Source organism: Mus caroli, unplaced genomic scaffold (genome assembly GCF_978045245.1).
Source record: "Mus caroli unplaced genomic scaffold, Mus_caroli_1 scaffold_20, whole genome shotgun sequence".
NCBI lineage: Eukaryota > Metazoa > Chordata > Mammalia > Rodentia > Muridae > Mus > Mus caroli.
Genome location: NW_028227275.1, coordinates 44,483,605 through 44,506,912, shown reverse-complemented (window position 1 = coordinate 44,506,912; position 23,308 = coordinate 44,483,605). Strand labels below are relative to the sequence as shown.

Here is a 23,308-nt window from a genome sequence, read left to right as displayed (position 1 = left end):
CAATTCTGTTGTTCTTACTTCTTTCCTAGCATATTCACAGAGGAAAGAACATAAAGAATGGCGAGGTTTTGGCAAATGAGGGTAAATCTAGCAGCTCTGTGACAAGTCTGCATACCTTGCTCCATGGCTTGTGGCTTTAAAACTAAACTGCCACATACAGCATACACTGATGTGGTGCAGTGAGTTAGAGTGTAGCTGGCCAAAGCATTCCTGACACCAGCTGCTGGAAACAGATGACAAAGAGAACTCTATACCGCTCAAGTCACATTACAGCAGCAACTTAGAATCAAAATTTGTAAGGCACACAATCTGCCATAGTGTTCACAACGAGGAGCCTGCAAACCAACAGTAGCTATATGTCAAGGCTTCAATGTTATTCATCTGTCAGTCATAAAGAGAATTTACCTTTTGATTCCCTGAAAGGTACTGCTGGCCATGTCTATGATGCCACCCGTTGGCCTTGTCACTGCTCCAACTAAACCTTTTCCAACACCTTTGAAGAAACCCGCTGCTCCTTCCTTTTGAGCACCTATAAAACACAATCAGCTCAAGCAACTGGACCAAATGAAAATGCAACTTGTGAGCTATGTGACAGCCAAAGCAACTACAACACTTGCCTTTAATTGGCTTTGTAACAATCCCTGTAATGCCACTTACAAAACCCTGCAGGAAAAGCACAAGTGAAAAGTTATATTTCCATATGATGCTTATAAGACCATTTTGCTACAAACAAAATTTTAGAGTTCTTTCTTCCTATAGATCACAATGATTAGCACATTTATTTCCTAGGTGTTTTATTTAAACAATGTTTTCGGAGATTATGGGACTATTTTATATGCCACATTACAATGGTTAGTTAACTTAAGTAGACTTGTACCTACTTCTTTACAAATACAATTGTGACTTAAAAGTGATTTTCCCGATGTGTTTATAAGCCCAGGGAAGTCTTACAGAGACAAGGCCTTTTCCTCCTCGAGTGATGCCCTCTCGAAAGCCAGCAGGCTGCTTATTCATTGCTTCTCTCCTCTTCTGCTGGTAGTCTTCATCCATTGTCATGGCCGCTACTCCTTTCGCCATAGCACTGGTGATTTTGGAGGCGGCACCAGCTAGTCCACCTAACAGAGAGTAAGCAGTATGTCAAGCAAAGACTCAGCTGTCACTGGTTTGGGCAGTGCTGCTGGGTTTCCTGCTGCTTACCAACTGCTCCGCCAACCAGTGCTTTCAATCCTAGCGCCATTCCCTCCACAAACTCTTCAGGACCCTGGATGGCCCCCTACAGTGATAAAAGGAGTGGTATTAAAGACATGGTGTGATAGGACTGGAAGAACAAAGGAAATGATGCCAGCGAAACCACAGCCCCTAGGTAATGTTAGACAGAGTCTAACAGACGGAACAGATGCAGACAAAGAAAGAAGTTTGCTCCTCACTGTCAACTGTAGTGACAGAAGCGTGCACAGCTTACAGTAGTCTTAATCATTTCTTAGAAAACTAAAACTTAAAATTCTTATCATTTCTAATTTTTAAATCACAATGTATAGAAAAATTAGTTCTACTTTGTTTTTGTTATGCACTTTATAAGTAGGGATACTCTAAATGTGCTCATGAAAAGTTGAAGAGATGTAGAATACTTTTCTATTCCCTTTTTAAGACTTTTCTATTCCCTTGTTATTATATACATTTGTGCAAAACAAAATTACCATACACAGTGTACTTCATTTTCTACAACCTGAACTGTACTTACTATTGTTACAAATCAACGCTTAAAATTAGGAATCATAAGAAAATCGCAAGTTGAAATTTTGAAGGAGAAAGTAGAAATTTCCCCTGTGGGTCTCTCAAATGTACATGTTTACATGTATAGCTCAAGTTAACAACTAAAATATATTATACATTAAGAAAGCACCATTTCACATTATTCATTAAATAATGCAAACAAATATTTTACCTGGTAAGGTTCATAAAAAAACGCTTCTACTCCTTCTGAAAATTCTCTAATTAAGCCAAAGGGATTTCCCAAAACATCAAGTCCAAGAATGAGTACATACATTTGTTTAATAGCCTAAAAATAAAAAAATATATATACCAATCAATATCTATCCTTATAGATTATTTAGTATTCAGATCCAGTTTGCTCAGGCTAACATTTTACTAGAAATTTCAAGACCCAAATCTTATCATTATTCTTTTTGTTTTTCAGTTTATTTTATGTGCATGATTGTTTTGCCTGCATATATGTTCGAGTGCCATATGCATGCAGTGACCTTGGATGCAAGAAGAAGGTGTCAGATCCTCTGGAACTGAAGGTGCAGAGAGCTATGGGTTGCATGTGGGTCCTGAGAATCAAACCTTGTCCAATGGAAGAGCAGCAAGTACTGTCCAGCCCTTATCACAATTCTTCATTTAAAATATAATTATTAAAGATACATATTAGCGTGGGAGTGCATATTATGTGTGGGTAACTGTGGAAGGCAGAGTCCAACCTGCCTTGAGGCATCATCTTGAGGAACACTACTATCCTTCTTTGAGACAGGGCCGAACTAGCCTAGACTAATGGCACGAGAACCCTAGTGATCTTGTCTCTGACCACTCAGCACTGGCTGGGATTACTAGTATTACTAGCGTATCCAGCATTTTCACATGGGTTCTGGGGATGAAATTCAACTCACCAAGCTTGCAAGGCAAGCCCTCTTTAGTGACTGAGCCATTCTCTACAGCCGACTATACTTAGTTTTTGAAAAGCAACTTAGAAGAGATAAAATGAAACTAGATTCTAGAGTCTAGAATACAGAAAAAGTTTTCAGTGTTCCATTTCTTGTGAGTTACTATCATCTGCATCTTACAGATTTCCCAGGGTCACAAAGTACATGGAAAAAGCAGATGCCTGACCAGAACTCAGGTCTAAACCCTGAGATTGAGGAATCTTTCTAGACTTGACAAGATCCACAGAAACAGGCATAGAGCTGACTCAGTAACTCCACAGTAAAAATAGCTGTGTTCATCATTGACCGATCATTTCAAGTAACAAAGTATGATGAATTAAACAGTAATAAAAAGTTCATATATTTATAATCTACACTTATTCAGAAAAATTCTAATAGTGTTTATTTTTATTTATTGTTTTGTTTTAAGAACAAGTATAAAAAATTCAAATGGTGGTTTAGCTTAAGTTCATGTGAATAAATTTGAGGGTAGAAAAAACCCAAGTTCAAAATTTTGAAACTTGCAATTTGTACTCCTGAAAAATCTGTACTATACCTGCACAGACAGATGTGGGACAGTGGACTGTGCCACCAGACAGAAAAACTGGTAAGCAAAGCTCAGAACCCTTATAAAACTCATAGTTGAGAACAACAGGTGTTGGGAGTAGCTCCCGTACAGATTCCTGTCCTGTAGCATGTGACCACGAGACACCACTAAGAGGACCATGACAATAGGTCATGTTGCATATTGCCTAGAGTTCTCCATGCTGACTGGGTCTCTAGACAGGTTCCGAGTGTTTAGTCAATGAACATCCCTTTCTGGGAATCCCTTCCTGCAAGAGGTATTTCATCTCGGGTTCACCCTGAGTAAGTGTCATACCCGTCCTCATCTGCCACGAATAAAGCAGTCTGGACAAGCAAGGGCTGCTGGGGGCTGGGTGGGACGGCTTTCATCCTACAGAGCCTCACCTAAGTCTCCCACTGAAGGCCCTTCCACACTTCTGGCACTCACTTGAAGCTAAGCTGGATTTCCCCACCATGGGCTCATCACAGGCCTGTTCCCATCTCCTTGTTCTTCCCAGCAGCATCTGGTACACAGGAGGATGGGAGCCCCCATTCTCAACTCTTTGCAGTTCCTAGCTGTATCTGAGTGTATAGGAGTTTGAAAACCACAGCCTCCATCCCAGCCCCCCACTTTTATCTCCTGGAGAAACATAACTGGGACCCCTATTTTAGACTGCGCTTTGCCTCCCCTGAGCGGTGGGCGTGATGGCGTCCTATGAGCCTGGCACCCCAGTGGTAAGGAAGAAATGCAGCCTAATGCCCTTGCATTTTGCCTCCCCTAGCAGCATCCTGACACCCCAGAGGCCAGCAGAAATGCAGAACCACAGCAGACACAAGGTTTCACTAGCTTACATCTTTCTCTGTGTAAGATAATCTCATACTAACCTGTTTGGAATAGTGTCTTATTACTTCAGATTGCAATTCAGATGTTGTATGGAACTGGTAGTTGAGTTCAAAAAAGGCAAGCCTGAAAAAACATATTAACATATATATTTATGTATACATAAATATGTATGCATAGAGGCAGAAAAAAAAAACGTTAACTATTGATGACTTAGTTTTATTTTCTTTAGAATTTTCTTTTCCAGATCTCTTCCAATATATTTATCCTATGCAATTCTTAGCATAGTCTAGTCAAAGAAATTCTCTAGAAGTCTGGTAAAATCTATAACTCTTATCCTATGAAGAAAACCACCAAAGACCAAGGGGAAGACCTCGGTTGTGTACCTGTAGAACTATTTCTCAACTTTACCCTATAAGGGCCCAAAAGAAAATGTTTTGACAAGCTGAGGTGAATGCAGGGGCTGTCTGAAGATGGTCAGTTGCTGCAGGTCTTCCTTCTGGGAAGCAGAGGTAATGAACGATGTACTACCTGGACAGTTCTTTTTTTTTTTTTTTTTTTTTTTTAATCAGCCTATGAGAACAGGAATATCATGTGTGTTCTTTTGTGACTGGGTCACCTCACTCAGGATGATATCCTCCAGATCCATCCATTTGCCTAACAATTTCATAAATTCATTGTTTTTAATTGCTAAGTAGTACTCCATTGTGTAAATGTACCACATGATATGCACTCACTGATAAGCAGATATTAGCCCAGAAACTTAAAATACCCAAGATACAATTTGCAAAACACATGAAACTCAACAAGGAAGACCAAAAATGTGGATATTTCACTCCTTCTTAGAATGGGGAACAAAATACTCATGGAAGGAGTTACAGAGACAAAGTTCAGAGCTGAGATGGAAGGAAGGACCGTCCAGAGAGTGCCCCACCCGGGGAAACATCTCATATACAACCACCAAACCTACACACTATTGCATACGCCAGAAAGATTTTGCTGACAGGACCCTGATATAGCTATCTCTTGTGAGGCTATGCCAGTGCCTGGCAAATATAGAAGTGGATGCTCACAGTCATCTATGGGATGGAACACAGGGCCCCTAATAAAGAGAAAGTACCTAAGGAGCTAAAGGGGTCTGCCACCCTATAGGAGGAACAACAATATGAACTAATCAGTACCCCCCAGAGCTGTGTCTCTACTTGCATATGTAGCAGAGGATGGCCTAGTCGGCCATCAATGGGAGGAGAGGCCCTTAGTCTTGGGAAGATCATATGCCCCAGTACAGGGGAATGTCAGGGCCAGGAAGTGGGAGTGGGTGGGTTGGAGAGCAGGGTCGGAGGAGGGTATAGGGGACTTTTGGGATAGCATTTGAAATGCAAATGAAGAAAATATCTAATAAAAAAAGAGAACAGGAATATATAGTTCACCTTATTTAGATTCTATGTTCCTGTTTTTGACTGATTCCCAGTTAGGTTCACAGCTAGCTCTGACTTTCATGCTGTTCTTAATAAGTAGACTTGCTAAGACATGTTACCTGGGAAGGCCATTCTTTTGTAAAGCAGTCTTTACTCAGCCTCTTTGAATCACTGATAGCCATGAGCTTCTATTCTGACTCATTCAAACAGAAATGGGTTTTGTCTGATTCTGGGATGAGTCAATATGTTGTTCGTGCTCATCTTGAACTCCTGAACTCAAGTCATCTTCCCACCTTAGATCTCAGTGCTGTGACTATGTGTGTGTCCTGTGGTGCCTAGCCTAAAAACCAATGTTTGACTATAGTACATATAAATCAATCCCTTCATTGTCCTCTGTCTAGTCACTTACTATCTGACAAGCCTTCCTCTTACGGGCTTGAAAGCTTTACCTTTCTAACACCACACCTCTTAAGTATCGACTTCTTTTAAGAGATCTTTATTCAGGCCAGAGTTTCTAATGTACATAAAACTGAATATCTGATACTTCCTTTCCTTAAGAAATACTCAAAAATTATTCTTAATTTAGTCATTAAGGGTAGACAAAATACTTGGTGTTATTTTGATTATAATCCACTTAAAGACAGAAACCACATTTTGCCTATAATTTTCAATATTCTTCTTACATTTACAAAAATTTTAAATCAACATAAATGAACCATTCATCAGTTTATAGATATAAGTATTGAACATACTTAAAAACTACATCTTGTACATCTGTAAGGGTGGCACCAATACTCTTCAGCAAAAGATTTAAAGAATGAACAGGAATTAGTCCGCCATGTTGTTCTGAGTCTTTCGCTTCATCTCTCCCAGAGCTCAGGGAAACACTCAAATGCAACTGGAGAGAGAGAGAGATTCATTAAAGCACTTTCCCCGCAGTGTGGCAACTTTAACTTCTAAACAGTTTGATAATGAGTTCACTAAATCATAACTAAGATCTCAAAAGTTACCTGAATTATGCCAAAACTTAATAACAAAACGTTTAACAAAGTCAAAATCCAACATAGCTCTGTTTAAAATTCATAATTTAAGATGTTCAGCTAAACACTTAGTTCAACTACACATATGGACTGAATTCTCCTCCTGTTTGATTTTTATGAGACAGGATCTGACTACTTAGCCCAAGTTACCTGGACTTGAACCCCTCTTGCCTCAGCATAACGAATGCTGAACAAATACTACCACAAGCAGCTTCAACTCTATTCCCTTGACATTGTGCTGAACCTAGGAAAATATATGATAGTGACACTAACAACCTAGATTTTTAAGTTGTTAAAAATAACCACATATCTCTGAAAATTTACAAAGTCAACTATTAAAATTAAGTTATCACCATAAAGCCACTTTTATAGCCAGGAATGGTGGTGCATGCCTTTAATTCCTGGCACTCAGGAGGCAGAGGCAGATGAAACTCTTGAGTTCCAGAACAGCCAACGCTACACAAAGAAACTCTATTCCCCAACAAGCAAGCAAGGAAGCAAACAAACCTTGGACTTTTGTGTTGTACTGTATATAAATCCCACAGACAGGATTGTGTACTAACTTGAATGTGCTACAAATAACTTGCAGAAATTGTGTTAGACATTTAGATAGTACTATCAAGATGGCCTAGTAGTAGATAAAGGGGCTTGCTACCAAGTCTGACAACCTGAATTCAATCCCTGGAAATCACATGCTCACAGGAGAGAACTGCCTCCTGCATACTTCCATGCTTGCAGTGACAAGTGCACACACACATTTAAAGAAAAACCAAAACTGACATCTGGGCTGGTGAGATGGGCTTAGCAGGTAAAGTTACTCGGTACATAAGCCTGTCAGGTTGAGTTCAAACCCAGAACCCACAATGGAAGCAGAGAATGTTATCCTTTAAGTTCCTTCCCATTGTGACAAATGCAGCCTATACTCACATTCATTCATCACACACACATACACACATATGTTAATAAAATTAAAACAACTATATTCTGTGCTCAACTCTTTTTGTGTTTCAGTGTGCATGTATGCATGTACATGTGTGTGTACATGAAGGTGTATTGCCCTGTGTCTCTTAAGTCCACTTTATGAATTTCTAGCTAAAACATACACCATACATGAAATGATACATCATAATTTGTGAAAAAAAAATCAAAGTCAAAAAACAGAGTTAAGATATAGACTCAGGTTGTAGAGGATTTCAGTATTATTTCTAAAAGGTAAAAAGATTTTTAAAAAACTGTTAAGAATCACTACTTCTCCTTCATTCTACGTAGCCGTAAAACTATACAGCTACTATGCTGTTAAAGGAGAGAATTTAAGTGCTAATTCCCTTCAAAGAGATCAAACCAATTTATAATTATTTAGTTTATAAAATAAAAATGATTTATTGTTCTTACCTTGATAGGAGATATATGAAAATATTCAAAGAGATTGACTTGTGATTGATCTACTGATGAAACCACTTCATATTCTTGTTCAAATGCTTCTACATCCTTATGAAAATATTCCACCTACACCAGGAATACAAACACCGAAAGGACCCGTTTATGAAAGATATTTAAAGCCAATGCCTCTCACATGGAAGAAAATCCTTCCTTAACACCCAGTCAGCATTATCCTTAATTGGAAGTTACTGTCTCAGAATTAACTTGTATCATTACTGCTAGGGAAGTCTGGCACAAATTACATGAGAGATGTATCTTTTATGTTTCTCTTAAATGATACTTAGCTTTTCTTCATGTGACTATACATCTTACTTGAAAAGAGCACTAATACATTCCAGCAACATCCTCTGTGGCTATTTGCTTCTTTAAACTGAGTTCTGTAACAATCTGTAGCACTTTGGTACTTGTCTTACCACAATTTAGAGGCTAGTGAGATGATGTACAAAGGAGATGGCACTAAACAATTTCACATGAGGTAGTGGTGGTTTTATTTTTGGTAATCACCAACACTTCTTTTCCAAATAAGCATAGACCTAAGTTACTTATGTATGCTAAAAAAATGTCTCAAGAACTTAAGTTACAGAAATTATGCAGATGTGAAAAGATCTCATTTTCTTATATTGTATATCAATCACTCACCTGTCCAACCACATATTAAAAAGATAATAGGACGTTGACAGTTAGGCCGTAAAGACCCCAATTCTCATTGAAGTGGCTGGCAGCCATCTCAGCAACAGGTCTTGAAACACTGCTCATTACTTTATTACATACTTGTGGTTTTTGTGGAAAAAAAAAAAAACCATACACTTTTGTTCCAGAAATCTGTGTGTCTATCCTTCTGCCAGCCTTAATTGTTCTTACCATCATGCTTTGCGCTAAGTTTTAAATTGGAGTATGATCCAGTACTTTGTTGTTCTTCAAAATTATTTAGGCTGACTTGAGCCTTTGTGATTGCACTAAATTTTAAGAGCAGTTTGTCAAGTTCTTCAAACGCTACACTGTGATTTACAGAGTGTAGATTTTGTAGTTTAAATTTATCCTCAGGTATTTATTTTTGCTGGATTATTATGCGTTAAAGTTGTTTATATAGTTTCGGTGTGGGGTTATAATACATACATAAGAAATAGAACTGATTTTGGTATGCTGGTTCTTGTCATTTATAACTTACATAATTCATCTGTTACCTTTAGGTATGTATCTTCTTTTGGCTTTTTGCATGAAAGATTAGATCATCTGAGAAAAGAGGTCGTTTGAATTCTGTGGTTTGGATGTATGTGCTTTTGCTTTTTCATCCCTACTTGCTTTTCTTGAAGCTAGTGAGATGTTGGACAGACGTGAGAACAGGCATCAATGGGCTGTTTCTTATCTATAGGGTAAGATTTTCAGTGTTTACCCTGAGTTCTTTGTAGTTTTTGACTGTATATTTAATACCTACATTTATACAGTATTGTTCTTATATATCTTGACAGACAGACAGATATACTTGGTTCCCTAGTATTTTGCTGAGGTCTTTTATGTTCATATTCATGAAAGATCTGAGTCTGTGGTTTTCTTTTAGTGCCTTTTAAGTTTTATCTTAGTGTTGGAATAGTAATGGCTTTATAGTATGGGTGGAGAAGGAGAAGAAGGTTCCCTCTTCCTGTTTATTGGAGCCACTTGTGCAATGTGTAGCAGAACTAATGATGATGCAGCTGGGTTAGCATTGCCCTTCAGGGAGATTTAGGATCAGGTTACAACTTGCATCTTAGAGATCAGGAAGATTTAGGGTCAGGCTTCACATCTTAGGGTTCAGGTAGATCTAGGGTCGCACCTCCTGTCTTAGGAATTGTTTTAAATGATTGGTTTCCTCTGAGTCATTTTCACTACTTCCCTCTGATTTTTAAGATTTTGTCCATTTCATCTAAGTTTTGTAATTTATTGGCATAAAACTATTGGTGGTATTTCTTTATCACTCACTTATTTGGGTAAAGTCAGACGTAAGCGTCCTTCTGTGGTTCTTTCAAAAAATCTGTCTTTTACTTTCATTGTTTTTTTTTTCTATTGTTTTACTATTTTAGCAAATGACACTTAGAAAGCACAAATAATAAAAGAAAAACTAACTTGTACCTCATTAACATTAAAAATATCCATGCTTCTAAAATACTGCCAGAACAGTAGAAAACACTTGAAACTCATACAGCTGGTAAAAGACCAATTAGAATGCACAAAGAATTTGGTAATTTATCAATAAGAAGACAGATAACCCATTACACAACCTGGAGAGCCAGAGCAGTAAGGTGCACACATATTAGCACATCAAAAGATTCTTCTCAGTGGGCTGAGATGGCTCAGTGGGTAAATATGCTTACGGCCAAGCCTGATGGTGGCACTCACAAGGCAGAAGAGAAACAAAGCCTGGGAGCTGTAAATGTGACTTCCATATGCATGCCATAGTACTGCTCTACATCTTCCCACAAATTAATGTTTAGATAAATAGCATCATTTTCAGTCATACAAGACCCAGTGAGAAGCAAGTTCATACCCACTAGGAAGGCATGAACAAACCCCACAAACAATAGTAATTGTTGTAGGGAAGGCTGAGGAGTCACAGTGCTCATATACTGAAAAATGAACGGATGAGAAATGGTGGAGTCACTGTAAACCACATGGGAAATTATTAGAGTGAATTTGCTAAAAGACTAAATATGATTAAACATTATTACTATGTGACTCAGCAAACACACTCTTAGGTATATACACACATCAGAAATGAAAAGCTTAAGTTTACATAAAAATACGTACATACTAAATATCATCATACTTGTAAAATGTAAAAGCAATCCAGATTTCAAGTGGCCAATGAATAGGCATAATGTAACAAACTCATATAAAGAGTTATTACTCGGTCATAAAAAGGAATGAAGTACTAATACATGTTACAACATAGAGAGACCTTAAAAATATGCTAAGTGATGGGGGTACAAGTGGCCTGGAGTCATGGGGATGAATAGGCTATTTCCCTGTATACAAGTATGAAATTCTCATAAAAAGTATGAACTAAGTCCTCAACAAACACCATACACTAAGATTTTGTGCATATAAATATTATGGGCAAAGAGGATATTAACATTTACACAGAATTAAGACATCTGAGATGTGATGAGAGAGTCTTGAATTTCATCAGGTAATGACAACTTTATTCACAGAGTTTGTAGTATTTTCTTAGACCTTCTCTTTTCATAATATTTTCTGTCAAATGCTGTCACTCCACATCTTACCTCTGTTTTCTCAGTCACTTCCGCTTTTGTGACAAGTTCTGCGAGAGCATACACAAATCCAAGATCCAAACTGAGGTCCATTTCTTGAATCAACACTTTGAAATACCTGTATTAAAATGTAGGAAACAAACAAACAAACAAATCCAGTAACTACATTCAGGGACTTAGATAAGATAAATGAGATCAACTTTAGAGCTTGGAAACTTGGGACTAAATGAACAAATGCAATGAACTGTGCTACACTGTACCAGCAAGTAACTCCACATAGGAAAGTGGCCACAGAAAAGAAACTGACTACTGACAAGTCATGGAACAGGCAATTACACCACAACCACAATGAACAAATACATGTGGTAAATCATTACATTTAAATAAAAAAATTAATTAAAAAAAGCAAGTCCTAAAAGTATTTTATAGTCTGAAATATTCTGAGAAAATCATACATTAATCTAGCTAGCTAAAGAGATGGCTCAGTGGTTAAGAGAATTCACTGGCTTCTCTTCCAGAGGACAAAGGTTTGAGTTCCACCACCCACAGAGGGCTCATAATTGTCTGTAATTCCAGCCCCAGGGTACACATGCCCTCTTCAGGTCTTAGCAAGCACCACACATATATAATGGTATGCAGGGAAGACACTTATACACATAAAATAAAAATAAAGGGAAAATTTTAAATTAGAAAATAAAAATATGAGAATGCTTAACTATACATATACATAATAATATTATTATTTATTTTTAAATTTTATCTTTTTATCAGTGTGCATGTGTGGTGGGCATGTGGCTCCAGGGATCAAAGTCAGGTTTTACTAGGCTTGTGCTTCAAGAGACTCTGTGCACTGAGATCTCCCCCTAGCCCATAACAGTTCATGTCAGTGGCCAGGAGAAACAGAGAGGAATCCATCACCTGGATGGATGCTGTGCTCCAGAATCTGCTTCTTGGAATGCGTGAGTTGTGAATAAAGATGGAAAGTTTACTTTTGTCACTGTTCCTAAAACAATGTATGGTCATTATAAATAACTCGAGACAGGAAAAAATGTGTATAAACAGAAAATAATAAAGTACCTGAGGTCTAGAGACAACTACTGCTAACCTTCACATAAATCACATTTAGAATCTTCCGACTTTCTAAGATTATGAAATACTTAATAGATTTTATTTTACCTTTAAATTTTATTATTTTACACTTAAATATCTGGCTCACATAAAATCTGGTTTTAACAAGAACAAAAATATATTCAAATGTTTAGACAAAACAATTAAATAAACACACAAGAACTATATGAAGACACTTACTTAATGCGTGATATTTGGGAATGTCCTGCAGATCTCATGACAATACTGACATCTGTAAACGGCTTTGGTGCTGTGAAGGTTAAAAATATGATTATGCTCATCACATTTTAAGCCAAAGGCTGGGCATTGTCTTTAAACTGAATATACATATCAAATTCATCATGTAGTTAGCCAGCAGCATCAAATACAATTAATGGCATCTCTAAGGTCATTTAGTCTTCCTCTCAGTCCTCAGAACAACCTTTTTAGTTATCTGCAGCCACTTGAAGGATAATTATAAAAATTAATGACTTTATAATAGAAGTAGGAATTAAGAGACAACAGCAAGTTGTGCAAACACAGTCTGGAGGCTTGCATGGTTCGGCTCCTAAGTTAACTAGCATATGTATGTAACAGAGTGAGAAGACCTACAAAGAAATTGTAAAAAGCCACTACAAAGTGTGCCGTCCATGATTTAAGGTCTGTGGTGGGAACACAGAAAAAGGAAGCAAAGAGAGGTAGAATGTAAAGGTGGCAGGGAGCAGAGAGAAAGTACAGTGACGAGGGATAAACAAGAAAGAGAAGAAAAACGAAAGAACGAAGAGAGGTTGAAAAGAGTGTCAGTTGCTCTCGTTTGGAGAACACAGGACCATTCAGAAGATCCTGAACCTAAGGGCTGGAGAACTGACTAAAGGGTTAATGGCACTTTTGCACTTCCCAGCACCGCACCTACACTGGCAGCTCACAACCACCATGACTCCAGTTCCAGGGGATCTGATGACCTCTTCTGGTCGCTGCAGGAACCAGGCATGCACATGATGTACACATACATTCTTAAGACATATGCATAAAGCAAACAATACAATCTTTAAAAATACCCACTGGATCTAAATTTTCTCATTGTTTATTTATTTTCTAATATTTTAAACATTATAGGTTATTAGTTTATGTATCAGTACTATGTCTTAAAATTCCTATTTCTAAAAACTCTAATATATATATTTTAAAATAACCATTCTTATACTTTAAGGTTCTGATGGAGAACTCCTAGTCCTTCATTAAGCAGTTTTATTATCTAATCATCTATAAAAACTAAATTTGAGAATGCTACTGTTATAGCCAAATAGACCCACTAGCCACACAAGTGTATACCACAACCTAAAAGTAGCACAAACCTGAGTCCATGGTGACAGACTTTGGAGGTTTAATAGGATAAAACACGAAAGGGAAAATAGCACCCTGAATCTGATTTTGGATCTAAGAAAATGAGACAATAATTAGTTTATAGCATATCACACACAACCTGACTACAAGCATCCCTCCTGTCCGCAGCTTCCGGTCTCCCTTCTTTGTCTTCCTCCTTATCTTTTCTATCCTTTCTTTCTTTCTTTCTTCTTTTTCTTTCTATCTCTCTTTCTCTCAAACTGACCCTCCCCGCTTCATGCCATCTTTCCTTCTCAGACAGAGAGTCTCATTCCATGGCACAGGCTGGCCTTGGACTCATGGTGAGCCTCCTGCCTCAGCTTCTCTAGTGCTGTGATTACAGACAGGTGTAATTCTGGTTGCTTTTCCAGTTTGTTTTTACTCAAGAGCTTCCATCTTGTCTTCTCTGGCTTCACACTAGATAAAACAGGCTAGGCGGACATAGCTGGGTTTTTACTGCTCTGCCTTCCCTTTCAGACTCACCTGTATTCTATAAATCTGAATTCTGAATGACGACTGATGTGCAGATGTGTTATATTCTACTTTTAGTGCTGGCAGGTAATTTCTCCGGACAGGTATCACATGTGGTTGCAGAATTTTCATGTCATTGCCACTAGGTGTTAAACGAACCTGAAAAATATTGCCCCTCCATAATGAGATGGGTTTTTGTTTTGACCATTTATTAAAATTATAAATTTATATAAAAATGACTTTGGGGCACCCTAACTTAAAATGTCAAGTCTATAGAAGAGGGTGGTGAGGTGGGAAACGAGTAGAAGCAAAGTATAATGATACAGTTGTGAAGCCATGACCTTGTATGCTAGCTGAGAAAACACATTAAAGCTGAACACTCATATGTGCATCTCAGAATTGTGGCAGCAGAGACGGAGGACTGCCATCCTCAAGGACAGCTTGGTCCACATGGCGAGTGTCAGGCCAACTAGGGCAAAACTAACTAAACCAAATCAAACCCCAAACAAAAAGTTTCTAAAACTTTATGTTCATACCCCTAAATTAGAATATATATTTATATAAAGATTATAGCTTGGCTACATCACTTTTATATTTAATTTCTAAAACTGGTTTTAATAGAATAACCCAATAAAAGAAAAATAACCTTAAAATAAGAAAATCTGGGGCTGGTGAGATGGCTCAGTGGGTAAGAGCACCCGACTGCTCTTCCGAAGGTCAGGAGTTCAAATCCCAGCAACCACATGGTGGCTCACAACCATCCGAAACGAGATCTGGTGCCCTCTTCTGGAGTGTCTGAAGACAGCTACAGTGTACTTACATATAATAAATAAATAAATCTAAAAAAAAAAAAAAGAAAAAAAAAAAGAAAATCTGGTTTCTTGTTACATCATAGATTTAGTTACTAGAATCTTGAGCATGTTTCAATTTTTTAACATAACTATTCTTTTAAACAAAGCTGATATGAAGTCTATACATTTGTGTTAACTATGTGGTTTTTCACGTAGGAGTCAGTTTCTCCTTAAAATTCAGAAGTAATTCAAAGTAGACTGTAAACTACAAGTTCCCATTAGCACTTTAGAACTTACCGGAATGCTGTTGTCCAACTCGACCACTTTGTCCTCCAAGGGCGAGGCCTCCATGTACTCCCTGAACTCCTTCTCCAGCTTCTCTGTGTGCTTCACACTCATAGGCTTCCACCTGGCCTTCTTCTTTGGTTTTGCCTCCCAAACCACATCAGAACTTACATAGGAAATCAGTGTATTAGTTTATAGCCATTTAGCTAGTGTATTACTTATTTAATATGCTTTAGCTTTTATTCAGTTAGTATTCTAGGTAGAAGAAAAACACTGCTGAACATCCCTGTCATTCTCCATTTTAGCTAGGGAGTTAGAGAGAATAAATAGTTATCATGAACAAATCAATCTGAGGATCTGGGAGAGAGAAATGTTTCTGAACCAAGAAAATGTCTATAGTCTAAGATGGATCTGCAGTCTAATCTACCAGGAATGTTATTTAAAAAGGCATGGTCACTAGGCCCCATTAAGAAGGTGCCCCTTAAGGGAGACAATGAGGGAGACATTTCAGACACATGAGCAGCTTCACCAAATACCCTTGAGCAGTAGAGTTCTGCAGTGCACAGAGAATAGAGACTAGCATGATGGAACACATGGGGGTAGAGAGAATAGAAGCTCGTGAGAAGACCAGCAAGGTAAAAACCTTTGAGGGCCACACTCTTGAGTTTTAGCTTTCAAATATGAACGGCTCTAACCTTGTAATGCCTATGTAGGCTACTTCTTGCTTTGTATAGTTATTGACAAGTGAAATCCCGACATCCTGTAACGCCAGCACAACTTCCAGCTCTGCTAACTCTGCCTTTTCACTTTCATACGTTACTTTAAACACTCTTGGGTCTTCAGTGAATAAAATAATACGCTGCAGGCCTTCAAAGAACGACACTAAATAAATTGTTTTGTTCCCCACACTTATGGGTGTCATCATATCCTAAAAAAAAAAAAAAAAAAAGGGAATCGGAGTTTGTACTCTGCACAGAACCCAATGAGAAGGAAGTCTATACCTGACATTTACACGGTAAGAATAAAAACTGCCTAAAGCTGAGGCAGCAAACAAAGGAACACACCTCTCACATGAGCTATTTCAGACAATTCATGACAATCAACAGAATGAATATCTGTATAATACTTTGAATATTTTTTTACTAAAATAATCTCATGTCAGCTGCTACATTATAATGACATTGTTAATCATAAAGCCAAATCAGTTAAATGCTTTTTAGATCATAATAAACTCTGAAGTCTTATAGGCTAAATCAGTAACACAAAATATTTTTTCCTACTTCATTTTAACTCTATGGTAAATACAGTACATATTAAAGGTTGTTTAAACCTCAAGTTCACATTTCCTTACATTGAAGAGTAAGAAAGGGTACTTGCTATCTCAGTCATTATAAAAGCCTTATAAAGCACTGATGCAGTCATTATAAAAGCCTTATAAAGCACTGATGAAGCCCGGTGCAATAACTCACAATCTACACATCTGTAATCATAGGACTTGGGGGGGGGGTAAGGCAAAAGGATTGCCATGAGCTCAAACTAACCAGGGCTACAGTGGGAGCCCTTGTTTCAAATTATAAGACAAGTAAAACTCATATATAACAACAACAAAATACAGTACTGATGTTTTCCACAGGGCTAATGACTTAGGAAACTCCTTTATAAATACTGCTTTAGGAGACATTAGATGACTCGACAAAAGCCTTGTGACCTGAGTCTGTCTCTAGGACTCATGGCAGAAGAGAAATGATTCACATAGGTTGTCCTCATGAAGGCCTGTGGTACATTTGCACTCATGTGTATATGTCCATATACATATCCATGTACATAATAATACCATAGAGATAAAAATTGCAAGTTAATGAATAAATACTATATTGATATCAGGTCTTTAAATCCAATGATTAAAAAATGAAGTAAATTAACAGTTAACCATAAATTCTAGCTAATAAATATTCTGATTAATAGAAAAGTTTAATATTTAGTTTACATTTATGTTACAAAGAAATTAAAAATTGAAGTTACCATAAAATTATTATCTAGTTACTATAACACAGCGTACAAAAACTTTTAAAATAAAATACATAGTACTGGAAGTTCAGACAATTAAGAAAACATGTATTTTCTTTTGCTTTTTTTTTACATTTTTATTTATTTTTTAATTAGATGTTTTCTTCATTACATTTCAAATGCTATCCCCTTTCCTAGTTTCCTCTCCGAAAATTCCCTATCCCCTCCCCCTGCTCCCTAGCCCACCCACTTCTACTTCCTGGCCCTGGCATTCCCCTATACTGGGGCATAGAATCTTCGCAAGACCAAGAGCCTCTCCGCCCATTGGTGGCCAACTAGGGTCATCCTCTGCTACATATGCAGCTAGAGACATGAGCTCTGGGGGTACTGGTTAGCTCATATGAAAACATGTATTTTCAAATCAGAATCTCTAATATTCCAAATTTCAGACTTATCTTTATAAATTTCAAACACTCATTATTATTTAACTATGCAATGTGATAATCAAGACATCATCTAGGCCTTTAATCCTTGGGAGAGAGAGGCAGGTGGATCTTGGTCAGTTGATGCCAGCCTGGCCTGCATAGCACATTCCAGGACAGCCAGGGCTATTAAGAAAGGTCCTGTTCTCAAAAAACAAAGTAAACCAAATCAAATGAAAGAAAACAAACCCTACTAGTAAAGAATTTTAAAAGGATTACAGTGCTAATGATATGAAATCTGCATTAAAATCAAAATCAAATCAACTACTATTGAAAGAAAATTTTAAAAAATCCAACTAGTACAGGAGGTCTAAAGAAATGGCTAGTGGTTAAAAGCACATGTCACTCTGGAGGGGGACTCAGGTTCATTTCCCAGCATCCACACCACGCAGCTCACAACCACCATACGCAGGCAGGATGAAAGGATCTGACACCCACTTCTGATGTCCATGGGAACCTGGATGCATGTGGTACACGTACACAGTACTCAGGCACACTCACCAACACATAAAAGTAACTAAAGTTTAAAAAACACACATGTGATATGCACATATGAAACTTTGAACACAGCATTTCTTAACTGGTAAACATACTTTTTCCTGAAGAAAAGTATACAAAGTAAAAATGCTTATAGAGGGCAACAGGACGGACAGTGGTCAAGAGCTGTAAAACCAGTGATTTCAGGGCCTGAAATGATCATCATTTGTTTTTACAGCTTGCCACTGAGAAATGAACTCTCTTTAGTTTAGGTATCTTACAGAGCTGAAATCTACTTAAGGTGTCTGTAAGTACAGGGTACAGGTACTTAAGGGATGAATGCTGAATGAAGACCTCCTCAAGTCCACCATCTTTCCTCACAGTAAAAACAGATGATGAAGACAGTCAGACTTGCAGTTCTTGGTACTTACATCCTTATGGGTTACTTCACCATAGCTTTGCCCACAGCTCCACTTCAGCTTTCTAGAGCCCACTGGGTCAGCCCATGTATAATAGACTGCTTTTCCAGGAGGTAGAGAATCTTCTATTTCACCGAGAGAACTGACATTAGACAGTAAAAATATGTATTAAATTAAATGCAGTTGACAAATACATAAAAATACTAAATAATATTTCATTCTTATCCTATTAATTGAGATCTATAAAAAATCCTAGAAAAGGATTTTTTTCCTTCTACAAGAAAAGCGGAAGTCAGCTTTCTTTCAGAATATTATACCTATTCCAATGAAAAATGTATATCTAAGAGAACAAAAATATTTGAAGGCAAACATTTTTATGAGGAAATAAAGATCTTCAAGTATTTAAAGTTACCTTTTGTTTTATTCTAAAATATTCTTATCCACATAAAATCTTAGCTTAATTAGTTCTTATTTTGTAAGCAAAGGTCTTGCTGTATATACTGGGTAGTTTCTGGGACTTGAAAATGGAACCTTAACTGAGGAATTCCTCCATCAGACTGGCCTGTGAGCATGTCAATGGGGTATTTTCCTGATTAATGACTGACATGAGAGAACCCAGCCCATTGTGAGCATGTCGTCTTGGGCTGTGTAAGAAATCAAAGCAACCCAGGGAGAGCAAGTCAACAAGCAGTATTACGGAAACACAGTAAAAATGCTTGAAATTTGTGAAAATTTGACACATCATATCTTTTTAAACCATGAAAAACATTTCAGGACTACAGTGATGGCTCAGTCAGTTTAAAAGCATGCACCTGTAATCCTAACAACCGAGGAAGCAGAGACGGGAGGACACCTGGAACTCAATGCCTTGTCAGTCTTGTTGACTCATTAAACGCCAGGTTAGGTAAGAGACCCTGTCCATAAGATGGAGAGCCAGAGAGGAAGATAACCAACATGTATTTCTAATCTCCATGCAAATACACATCTATAACACCAGTCATGTGTACAAACATGTTTATATCTACATACAGACCACATAATACATGTGTGATAGATGACAGACAGTTGAGACATAGAGAGACAGAGAGAAAGACACACGTACCCAGAAAGAGTGAAGACAGTCACAGACACACACATAAAGACATAGAGAGATGACAGATAGAGAGAGAGAGAGAGAGAGAGAGAGAGAGAGAGAGAGAGAGAGAGAGAGAGAGAAGAGAGGGGAGAGAGGGGAGAGAGAGAGGAAGAGAAGAGAAGAGAAGAGAAGAGAAGAGAAGAGAAGAGAAGAGAAGAGAAGAGAAGAGAAGAGGGAGAGGGAGAGGGAGAGGGAGAGGAGAAGAGAGAGGGAGAGGAGAAGAGAGAGAGAGAGAGAGAGAGAGAGAGAGAGAGAGAGAGAGATCAAGAAGGAGAGTCAGACAGAGTAAATTAGCTAACTGTGGTGGTTCACACACATACACCAAGTACTTAGTGGCCCCAAGGCTGGTGAATCTCCTGAGCTTAAGGACATTGCCAACTCCATACTAAGTTCAAAGTCAGCCTATACTACATAGTGAGATCCTGCCTTAAATGTCATACACCAAAACAAGACAAAAGACAAAAGGCAAAATTTGAAGACCCTTGACTGATTCTGGTATTTCTTCAGCAGACCTCACAATGACTAATATCCGTGGCAAGGACTTTAGTTCTTTCATGTGTCTTTGACTCATTTAAAAGTGACTTTAATTACAAAATCAGTTCAACTTCTATATAATTGAATAAAAGGAATCATTTTTAACAAAACACAATAATAACATTAATAGCAATTTCTTAAGGAATTGCTAGAAGGAGCTGCGGTTTCCTCATCCAAACATGCTAATCATAAATTACAGTACTGTGACAATTTCCTCACCTTTGGTTGTACTGAACAGGGTCACTCTTGGTATGGTTTATTAATAGGAATGTAGCTGCTCCATCATGGTAATCTGAAAATGTAATAACTGTAGAGTGCTCAGCCAAATTAACTTCTGCAATAATACCTCCAAGCTTAAAGGATGGAAAAAATTTTAATGTGATCATTTTGCTCAGAATATTAACTGATAGCATTTAATAATAAAACTATTCATAACTTTACAATTAGCTTTTTGTGAACAATTAGAAGACAGTCCAGACTTTTGTCACTTCTAGTTAATGATAAAAAATGATAGTTAATGATATTATATGCAAGTGAAATTTCAGTATATCCCAGGGTTTACTCTAGACATGCCTGCCAACTTTCTATATAAAAAATTATTGTACATTTCTTTCATAAAAATGAATGATGGCTCATTTATAGTAAAGGAGAAAAATTATCAGAAAATTATTTGCTACAAAAAGCAAAGTGTAGCACTAAAATGTAAACATTAGTCTTTCCAATAATATACACAAAATAATGATTTCAAAACAAAGCACTCACCTCATTATTCAGTCTCAATAAAATACAATTATCTTGTTTGTTAAAATATATCCTTTTTGGAGGATCTTCACTCCTCTCAACTTGAATAAGAAGAATATTGGAGGCATTCTCAGGCCAAAAGGGGATACTCTAAAAACACATATTTAAGTAGATATCATCATAAATACTTATGTCATTTAATAGCTTTAGAGAGTAGCAAGTAAACTTTAAACATTTCTGTCCACTCTGCTGCCATCACTCCTGAAACTGCAAGACTCAAAATAGAAGCAATACTCATAGAAACCTATTCTCAATGAGGAAGTAAATATATTAAAACCGCTGTGCATTCTAACCATCCTCAAGCCTGGTGTTCCTTTAGAGACCAAGTTTCACAGTGTGTTTTAATGTTTAATAACCTAACATATAAAATAACAATGCAGTACTATGTAGGGGATCTCTTAAGACTGGACAATATGCCAAGATTTTTTTTGTTGTTGTTTTTTGTTGTTGTTTTTTGTTGTTGTTGTTTTTCTTTTAACCTTTGTACCTGGAAAGGAGAGAGTAAGCTTAACAAGAGGTAATAATGTTGGCCATACATCTTAAAATAATCACTACAAGTCAAATAAGAATGCAAAATTTTATGATAGCAAAAGAAAATTTATCATAGATAAGACTGAAAAAGATAAAATAAAAATTGAAAAACACTATAGGTGTAGTTTTTGAAATCACTCACATTATCTGTGAGTGATAAAATATGCAAGATGAGAATGTTATAAATTAGAGAAAAGATATGTCTACAAAGTATACAAAGGTAAAAGAAAGCTATAGTTACCACCATATAGATGTATCTAGAATTCTAAGCTGCCTGGTGAAAAGGCATGGAAGTTTTGCTGGAGCAGGTGGCTAGGGAGGCGAGTGATATTTGAAAAGAGTATAACATAACAGACAGTGGATGATGCTCTGGCATTGGTGCGCCTTGCTGGTCTTCATTGGGCTATTTTTATTTAGCTGATCTCTGAAAAGAAGATCATTTGTTGTGGCTTCATTGAAAGAAATGCACCAAAGAACTTCTGGTGATAGTCTCGTGGCTTTTTGCCACTTCTGTGGACTCCTGTGGATGCTGGCCGATTGGCGGAGCCTCATGGTTTCTTCTGAATCCAATTGCCACTGTTGATTTGTGCGTGGTATAAGGCTAGTGGAATGGACTGCTGACATAGAGATTGGAATCACCCTAAAGAACTAATTCTAAACAGGTCCATGTCCTCCTTGTCCATTAGCCTTTTATCCTCCCTCACCTTTGCCAGTGGACTATAATGGAGGTTGAAGTGTTTAAGAACCTTTATTAACATAGGTTTTTAAATCTAAGCCTAAATATATCCATGCTGCTAAGAAGTCTATCTCATGGTCCCCAATCTATTTTTTAAGGAAAAACTTTAGGCATTATGGAAGCTTAAATTAGTAGACCTTAAAATGAAACAGAATTACTGTTTAAAGAGACATTAGTTTCATGTTTTACAGGAAGCAGCAGTAATCCACAGATGTGTAAGTAACTCAGGAAAAATAACCAGTAACTCATATACAGATATAGCAATATATTAATAAAAGAGAAAAAACATATAATGCAGCAGAGAAGCCTTGTTACCTCTAAAGAAATGAGAGAATCATAGCATAATTTTCAAGAAAATAGAAACTAAAGATATTGGTAGCAAAGTTGTAAGACTTTAGGACCAGAACTTGGCATAAAAAAAAAAAAAAAAAAAGCCAGGGCCAAGGGGTGGGGATGGGTGGGTGGGGGACTGGGGGCGGGGAGTGTATTGGGGACTTTTTGGATAGCATTGGAAATGTAATTGAGGAAAATACCTAATAAAAAAAAAAGATTAAAACTCATGTGGACAAAAAACTTTTATCATTTACTTCAAATTCAACCCTAGAAGAAAATTTAAAACTTCAAGATATGCCCAAGAATAGTTCTTATAGATAGGAAGGAGTCATGAATAGAAATAATAAACACTTGTCTAACATCTTACCACTTTAGAATAATAGCTCGTTAAATCTAGATAATGCATAAACCTCAGTTCATCAATTAGAAAACACCTCCAGCTACCTGACACAAAATGAAAACTTTAAGTGACTCTTACCTTCTTTCAAGAAATAAGTTTGACTTAGCATATAAAGACATTTCCATCAGCTTCATAAAGAATATTAATTGCTGCTCTTGAATGATATCTT

At 37.2% G+C, this 23,308-nt stretch overlaps 1 protein-coding gene across 3 annotated transcripts in view; it reads right to left on the bottom strand.

The window, feature by feature from the left end:
* The window catches only part of Vps13a (vacuolar protein sorting 13 homolog A), a 173,855-nt gene that overhangs the window by 25,162 nt on the left and 125,385 nt on the right, over positions 1-23,308 (bottom strand). For all 3 annotated transcript variants that reach the window (XM_021151796.2, XM_021151798.3, XM_021151797.2), the window contains exons 51-67: positions 21,101-21,229; positions 20,558-20,691; positions 18,682-18,811; positions 15,980-16,212; positions 15,297-15,450; positions 14,221-14,367; positions 13,710-13,791; positions 12,556-12,625; positions 11,260-11,365; positions 7,955-8,068; positions 6,275-6,420; positions 4,149-4,230; positions 1,946-2,059; positions 1,198-1,273; positions 952-1,115; positions 618-663; positions 406-529 (exon numbers count right to left, since the gene is read on the bottom strand). In XM_021151796.2, the coding sequence (XP_021007455.1) occupies positions 406-529; positions 618-663; positions 952-1,115; positions 1,198-1,273; positions 1,946-2,059; positions 4,149-4,230; positions 6,275-6,420; positions 7,955-8,068; positions 11,260-11,365; positions 12,556-12,625; positions 13,710-13,791; positions 14,221-14,367; positions 15,297-15,450; positions 15,980-16,212; positions 18,682-18,811; positions 20,558-20,691; positions 21,101-21,229 (2,051 nt within the window). The remainder of the gene's footprint in view (positions 1-405; positions 530-617; positions 664-951; positions 1,116-1,197; positions 1,274-1,945; positions 2,060-4,148; positions 4,231-6,274; positions 6,421-7,954; positions 8,069-11,259; positions 11,366-12,555; positions 12,626-13,709; positions 13,792-14,220; positions 14,368-15,296; positions 15,451-15,979; positions 16,213-18,681; positions 18,812-20,557; positions 20,692-21,100; positions 21,230-23,308) is intronic.